The sequence below is a fragment of the Phyllostomus hastatus genome, unplaced genomic scaffold, assembly GCF_019186645.2.
Source record: "Phyllostomus hastatus isolate PE091 unplaced genomic scaffold, TTU_PhHast_1.1 phas_scaffold_501, whole genome shotgun sequence".
In the NCBI taxonomy this organism is placed as follows: domain Eukaryota; kingdom Metazoa; phylum Chordata; class Mammalia; order Chiroptera; family Phyllostomidae; genus Phyllostomus; species Phyllostomus hastatus.
Window position 1 is genome coordinate 124,813 of NW_025334033.1, and position 8,685 is coordinate 133,497.

Here is an 8,685-nt window from a genome sequence, read left to right on the forward strand (position 1 = left end):
TGGAAGAAAATATTATGAACAACTGTGTGCCAACATATTGGACAACCTGAATTAAATACATAAATTCCTAGAAATGTACAACCTCCCAAAACTAAATCAGGAAGAATAAGAGAATATGAATATACTGATGACAACCAGTGAAACTGAAGCAGTAATTACAAAAAAAGTCCCAACTAATTAAAGCCCTGGACTGGATGGCTTCACAGGTCAATTTTACCAAGAACCTCTCCTTCTCAAACTGTTTCATAAAATTCAAAAGGAGGGAAGCCTCCTCAGCTCATTTTAAAAAGCCATCAATATCTTAATTCCAAAGCAAGATAAAGACATTACAAAGAAAAAATTATAGGCCAATATATCTGATGAACACAGATGATAAACTCCTCAACAAAATGTTAGAGAACAGAATACAGCAATGCATCAAAAAGATCATACAGACGTCTGGTCAAGATAGAGGCATAGGTAGATACACTTTGCCTCCTCAAAAAAACAAAAGAAAGACAATAAATTGAAAATTTTTTTAAAAATCAGAACTGTCAGAAAATTGAACTGTGTGGAAGTCTAACAACCAAGGAGTTAAAGAAGAAACGTTCATCCAGACTGATAGAAAGGGTATAGATGGGCAGCCAGGGCAGAGAAGACTTGTGGCAAGGTGGTAGCTGGAGGACTGGGTGGCAAGGTGGAGGCTGGAGGAATGGGTGGTCCCACACTTGCATACAGATAAACAAGGAGAAACAACTGCAGAGCGAAACAACCATGCAACCCAGGATTCCAGTGCAGGGAAATAAAGCCTCAAAACCTGCAGCTGAAAAAAAACCGTGGGAGTTGAGACAGCAGGAGAAAGTCCAGCCTTACAGGTTGGAGAGACCCACAGGGTCATAGAATCAAACCCACACACCAAGGAATCTGCACCAGAAGGTCCCAAATTGCTCATGAGAAGTGGGGAAAGTGACTGAAAGCAGGGAGATAGCTGAGCGAGTGGCATTGTTCCCTCTCAGACACCTCCCCCATATACGAAAACAAATGCAGCAATGTGGGTGCTGTGCCCTGGCTAATACCTAAGGCTGCGCACCTTACTACATAATGAGCCTGTCAAGACAAAAAATATATGAAGGAACAGATGAAAGAACAGATCAAAGCTCCAGAAAAAAATACAACTAAGCAATGAAGAGACAGCAACCTATAAGATGCACAGTTCAAAGCATTCTTAATCAGGATGCTCACAGAAATGGCTGAGTATGGTAGCAAAATGGAGGAAAAAGTCAAGGCTATAACAAGTGAAATAAAGGAAAATGCACAGGGAACCAACAGTGACAAAAAGGAAACCAGGACTCAAATCAATGGTTTTGACCAGAAGGAAGAAATAAACATTCAACCAGAACTGAATGAGAAAAAAAAAAAGAAAGAAAGAAAGAAAAACAAGAATTCAAAAAAGTGAGGAGAGGCTTAGGAACCTCCAGGACAACTTAAAATGTTCCAACATCTGAATCATAGGGGTGCAAGAAGGAGAAGAGGAAGAGCAAGAAATTGAAAACTTATTTGAAAACATAATGAAAAAGAACTTTCCCAATCTGGCAAAGGAAATACACTTCCAGGGAGTCCAGGAAGCTCAGAGAGTCCCAAAGAAGTTGGACCCAAAGAGGAACACAACAAGGTACATAATAATTTCATTATCGAAGATTAAAGATAAGGAGAGAATCTTAAAAGCAGTAAGAGAAAAGGAGACAGTTACCTAGAAAGGAATTCCCATTATACTATGAGCTGATTTCTCAAAAGAGACCTTATGGTCAAGACAGGCCTGGAAAGAAGTATTCAAAGTTGTGAAAGGCAAGGACCTACATCCAAGATTACTCTATCCAGCAAAGGTTTCATTTAGAATGGAAGGCTAGATAAAGTGCTTCCTAGATAAGGTCAAGTTAAAGGACTTCATCATCACCCAGCCCTTATTGTCTGAAATGTTACAGGGACATATCTGAGAAAAAGAAGATAAAAATATGAACACTAAAATGACAACAAATTCACAGCTATTAACAACCAAACCTTAAAAAAAAAGCAAAAACAAACTAAGCAAACAACTAGAACAAGAACAGAATCACAGAAATGAAGATCACATAGATCTTCATTTTCTCCATATCAGTGGGGGAGTGGGAGAGGGAGACAGGGAGAAAAGGTACAGAGAATAAGTAGCATAAATGGTAGCTAGAAAACAGACGGGGAGGTTAAGAATAGTATAGGAAATGTAAAAGCCAAAGAACTTATCTTATGACCCATGGACATGAACTAAAGGTGGGGAATGCAGCTGGGAGGGGGTGTGCAGGGCAGAGGGAAATAAAGGGGGAGAAATGGGACAACTGTAATAGCATAATCAATAAAAATGTTTAGCCCTACCTGGTGTAGCTCGGTGGACTGAGCATGAGTTGCAAACCAAAGGGTCACCAATTCGATTCCCAGTCAGGGCACATGCCTGGGTTGCAGGCCGGCCAGGTCACTAGTAGGGGCTACATGAGAGGCAACCACACACTGATGTATCTCTACCTCTCTTTCTCTTTCCCTTCCCCCTCTCTAAAAATAAATAAATAAATTTTAAATATATATATATATATTTGAATAAAAAGAAGTTGGACCCAAGGAAGAACACACCAAGGCACATCATAATTATATTAGCCAAGATTAAAGATAAGGATAGAATCTTAAAAGCAGTAAGAGAAAAGGAGACAGTTACCTACAAAGGAGTACCATGAGACTATCAGCTGATTTCTCAAAAGAAACTTTACTGGAAAGAAGGAGCTGTAAAGAAGATTCAAAGCCATGAAAGGCAAGGACCTATATCCAAGATTATTCTATCCAGAAAAACTATCACTTAGAATGGAAAGGCAAATAAAGTGCTTCCCAGATAAGTTCAACTTAAAGGAGTTCATCATCACCAAGCCCTTATTATATGAAATGTTAAAGGGACTTATCTAAGAAAAAGAAGAGGATCTAAAATGTGAACAGTAAAATGACAACAAACTCACAACTATCAATGATTGAATCTAAAAAAAACTAAAACTAAAACAAACAACTAGAACAGAAACAGAATCACAAAAATGTAGATCACAAGGCGGGTTATCAGCAGGGATGGGGAGAGGGGAGAATGGGGGGAAAGATACAGAGAATAAGAAGCATAAATGGTAGGTACAAAACAGACGGGGAAGTTAAGAATAGTATGGGAAATAGAGAAGCCAAAGAACTTATATGTACGACCCATGGACATGAACTAAAGGCGGGGAGAATAATAGTGGGAGGGGGTTTGCAGATCAGAGGGAAATAAAGGAGGGAAAATGGGACAACTGTAATATCATAATCCATAAAATATATTTTTAAAATCCTAGCCTCTGATCAATGATAAACCCAGAAAGAAAACTGAGGGAAAACGAACCTAAAGCACAGGTCCTTGGGATTAAGAACTTTTGGCAACTTGATACTTTTCCTCTATTACCCTCTTCTACACACTGTTGCATGGAAAAGAATCAGCTATGAGACTTGCTTCTAGCTCTATACCCTCTCTTTAAAATATCCTAATCATTCCACAGAACTATTCAATCTTGTAATTCGAACGCAAAGTATAATCTCCATCTCTCTCCTTTGAATCCTCTAATGAACTTAAACCAATGAATTCATATATCTAAACAGAGCAAGTACAAGGGGAATTCACACATGAAGTTCTAAATTTTCATGGTTATCCAAAATAATGAATAAGTGATGCCAAAAAACTCAGTTGGTAGTTGGTGGTGTCTTCTTTGTTTGTTTGCTTTCTTGTTTGAACTGCATATTACAAAATTAAATTAATATCATAACACATTTACTAAGTGCCACATGCTTTGCAAAGAGTTCTAAAATTTTTTACCAGTTTTATTTATGTTTTATGGATAAGAAAACTGTAGCCCAAAAAGGATAAATAAATTGCTAAAATTTACACATCTAGGACACTGAAATTCCCACTTAGACAATTTAACTCTCGAGTCCAAACAACTGTCCTCTCTGGCAAGAAAATGATTAAATTCTTAACTCCATTGCTCTTCCCTCATCTCTGTGTTTTCATATTAATTTAAATAAGAAAACATGAAAGCCCCTTACCTAATACTTAATACATAGTTAACAATCACTAAATTGTAAATTTAGATGTCAAAGTCTCGCTTTTTCATTACATTGCCTTAGTGATATTTGCAAAGTCTATAACTGCAGTCCCAATAGAATTTACTTTTTCTAACTAGTTACTCAGGCAAGCTGATGTCATTGCTTGAAAGTTCCCAAGGCCACAAAGCCTATAAAATTCTGTAGGAAAACACCAGTGCTGCAGCTGCAGATCCTAAACAATTTGGTCAAGTTGGCATTTGAAGTGTCCCGGTAAACTAGCATGGCCTGCAAAAGTGTTTGGTAGTGGCTTTCGATCCTTTCTACTCATCACAGCAGTCTAACAAAGTACAAAAAATACACCATTCCTATACCACATCTTCAATTCACTGGAAACCAATTCTAGAAAAGCTTAGCACAGAGTTACATACTCCACATATTGAAAAAAACTGTGACAATAATATAGCTACAACATGTGATTTTTGCAGAAATCCTGAAATACCTCTGGTAAAATATCACCAAATATAGCTACTGTGTCTTATTACAAAAATTGTGAACAAGACCAAAAGGAACTTCAAGGACTTTGAACCTCTTTATAGAAAAATCAAGGTAAGTGGGGTTATTTGATTTGTCCAACTTCAAATAAACTGCTATTTCTATTGGCAAATAATGCTGTTGAAATTGAAGCTATGAGACTGTGACAGTTCACTTTCCTTTGGAGCTGCTGAAGCATCAGGAACAACCCAGGTGCTGAAGCATCAGGAACAACCCAGGGTGAGTTTCAAAGACATTTTATTTTCATTCTGTTTTTCCTCCTGTTTCACCCATTTTCTGACAAATATGAAATAGACACTAGGTCTTCTTTTCGTGCACCATATTGTTGATATAAACTAACACCAAATTTCTACTGCACATGGACACATCTCCATTTTTCAAAGCATTTTCCCATGGCTCCACAGAAATAGAAAAAAAATTATTATAATAGAACAAAAATCTTCATTTCAGACCTACTTCTCGCTCTTTAAACCCTTTCCTATCTGTGCGACTAGAATTTCTCATACTGAATTTAAAACAAATCCATGGCTCCATTCTTGGTTGGTTTTTCAGCTCTCAATTTTGTAATCATTCTTATTAGAACTTAACAAATTACAAAGATAACAGCTGTAAATCATTAAACATTTAAAAGTGTTCTCTGGAGCAACAGATTTAAGTGGACACACTAAGAAAAATGTTTAAATAGTAAAATGAATCCATAGCTACATTAAGTATTGCTATAAATATGAATCTAAACACTGGATACCATGAGTTTAATTTCACTGAAAGAGGTCTCCTTTCCCCCAAATTCCTTCTTTATCACAGATGTCCTTTTCTAGTGCCCTGATATTATACTACCATTAGTCTTTCTTCTGATATGGACACAAAGCCATTGTTCAGCATGATGAGATTCAGGAAATATTTGAGAAGAAAGGGAGAACTAGGAGCAGAAAAGTGTTGTCTTTTTTCATAAGAAATGTGGAGTTGATTTATTTTTATGTGGAGTTGATATCTATATCTTGAGAGAAGATATAAAATATGAGTTTTGATAATGATGGGAAGAAGGGAGCACCAGATGATTGGGCACAAGGAACCAAGAGGGGTAGCCTGCTTGGGTGGGCCACCCCTGAAAGACCATGCATCAAGGCAGCAGCATGGAGGAGGCAAGGTACAGAGAGGCTCCCCACAGATGCCCACCCAAGCTGGCGCAAAACACCCAGGAAAAAAAGTGGGAGGTCACAGACCCATTCTACCTAACATCCCAATTATGCCCATCACCACCAAAAGGCAGGTCAAAGTTCTGGTAGAGTGGAGAATGCCTGGACTAGGAATTAGGAGGCCTGAGCTTCAGACCCAGTTATTACTCCAATTCTCTGTGAGCCTGAGCCAGTTGCTTTACCTCTTTGTGCCTCATTTTCTCTATTTGTAAAGTTAAAAAAGAATAGGAAAACTTTCCAGTCCATTTAAGGGCTAAGATCTAGTGATCTATAATATATATACATATATATTTCTTATTAAACATAATGAGACTTGAGTAAAAGGTTGACTAATGTAAAAGAAAATAAAACAACTACTTTTGTTTCACTTGTGGCCAGGCAACAGAACTAGATTTTTAGAAGATCTGAGGATAATATACTCAAGACAGTGATGCTATTAGACCTGAACATTGACCTCCAGCTTAAGAATGAGCAAGTCAATCTTCATCTGAAGGGTGGAGGAAAAGCAAGCCTTCCTCACCCTCTCCAGACTTTTCAAGGTTTCCAGGATTTTATCTATGTTCCTCTAAAGAATTGTTTTAAAAATAACAAGCCACATTGCCAGTTGGCCAGTAGCTTGGTGAAAAACTTGTGTCTTCTGAAAACTAGATCACTGTAATTACTGTCTCAGGGCATCATGACAGAGCCAAAAGTGTAGCAAGTAATTTGGGTTAGTAGAAAATGCAGTCACAGAACTGTAAAGAAAATTGTGTTCAAGGCAAGTATTGATGTGACCTTTGACAAATTGCTTACTTGAAGTAAAGAGAATTTTAATTTCTTCTCCTGTAAAACTCTGTAACTTAAATCCAAGCACTGATATATTACAGTAATGAAGGAGAAATAACTTGTTTTTTGTCTTCCTACCGAAGGTTGCTTTACATCTCTTTGTAAACCAAGATTCTCTATTCTGTTATTCCAAAAGAGTGTACACTTAGCACTTACTATATGTCCAGCATGATTTAAGATGCTGAATATTTTATTTAAAATAAAATATTTTACCATAAATTCTAGATGCAGAGGAAAGTCATGGGCATAGAAGAAATTAAGTGACCAAATAATTAATTCAGATCTGTTTTGTTTTTTTCTAATTCTTGACAGGAGTATCCAACAAAGAAAATGCAAGAGGCTGGCCTGCTCAATCAAAGTACTTTAGTGACATATTTTAAGCTTCAAGGTTTATCTGTAAATCGAAAGGTGCAGGTGGCCGTGTTTGTCATGGTCCTCATTCTCTATGTCCTGACACTGATTGGGAACATCCTCATTGTCATAACTATTACCTATGACCGCCGGCTCCATACCCCCATGTATTTCTTCCTCAGCAACCTGTCCTTTATTGACGTCTGCCACTCCACGGTCACTGTCCCCAAGATGCTGATAGATACCTGGTCAGAGGAGAAGCTCATTTCCTTTGATGCCTGTGTAACTCAAATGTTCTTCCTACACCTATTTGCCTGCACAGAGATCTTTCTCCTCACTGTCATGGCCTATGATCGCTATGTGGCCATCTGCAAACCCCTGCAGTACATGACAGTGATAAACTGGAAAGTATGTGTGCTACTGGCTGTGACCATCTGGACAGGGGGGACCATTCACTCCATTGCCCTGACCTCCCTCACCATCAGGCTGCCCTACTGTGGTCCTGATGAGATTGACAACTTCTTCTGTGATGTACCTCAGGTGGTCAAACTGGCCTGCACTGATACACACATCATTGAGATTCTCATCATCTCCAACAGTGGGCTTATTTCTGTGGTCTGTTTTGTGGTTCTCGTGGTGTCCTACACTGTCATCCTGGTGAGTCTGAGGCAGCAGGTCCACAAGGGCAGGTGGAAAGCCCTATCTACCTGTGCAGCCCACCTCACCGTAGTCACACTGTTCCTGGGACATTGCATCTTCATTTATTCTCGTCCGTCCCATCAGCCTCCGGGAGGACAAGGTGTTCTCTATGTTTTTCACTGCTGTCACCCCCCTGCTGAATCCCATCATCTATACCCTAAGGAATACAGACATGAAGAATGCTTTGAACAAGTTAATGTGTAGGAAGGAGAGGAAAGAAACAAAATAAAAATGGCTATGCCAATAGTATGCTTTGTGTTTCAGATAAAGAAATACCTTACTAAATATAAGGTACTTACCATATTGACCAGTCATGTGCCACATAGCAACCCTTGGGTTAATGACAGACTGCATACACAACAGTGGTTCCATAAGATTATAATTTCCTCTAAGAAATGGAAGGTATGTGGTTCAGGAAGATTTTTTTTCTCTGATGGAAGCAATACTGTGGGGTTCGGTAATAGATTCCCTCACTCACAGCACCTTACTTTTGAGAGCACAGATTACATCCCAGTCAGTCAGCCACTGGCCTGGTTCAGCACAGAGGGGCTGTCCCCCAGCACTAAACATTCAGAGGGCACTATAGCCCCCCAGAGTCAGCTTGATGGTCTTCAGAGCACATTGTGTGGAGTCTTCATTGAGGACCTCAGGTCCTGTACAAGACACAGGTCCATGGGAGATACCTTAACAAGTGTCAAGCATCACTGCCACTTTAGTGAAAGCTTCTGTGGTAGTCAGTGTGCAGCCAGCCTGTCCCAGACTTCAGAAATATTTTTAGGTTATAATCATGTAAAGAATCTACTAATTTTATTTCTTTCATCAAGTCAATGTCAGAAAGAGCCTTTTGTGCCAGATAGGGTCAAAGTAACAAAAAGCAAATTTCCAGAATCAAATTACTGAATCCTCAGTTCTACAGCCTCTCCATGTTAAACACCCTCTTTTTTTATGA

General features: G+C 38.7%; 1 protein-coding gene across 1 annotated transcript; it reads left to right on the forward strand.

Annotated features, from left to right (window-relative positions):
• The first annotated feature begins 7,016 nt into the window (after window positions 1-7,016).
• LOC123808503 (olfactory receptor 4E1) lies at window positions 7,017-7,965 on the forward strand. The gene is given in 2 exon segments (XM_045823185.1): window positions 7,017-7,814; window positions 7,816-7,965. Coding segments are annotated over 2 exon segments (948 nt in total).
• Window positions 7,966-8,685: the final 720 nt, after the last annotated feature.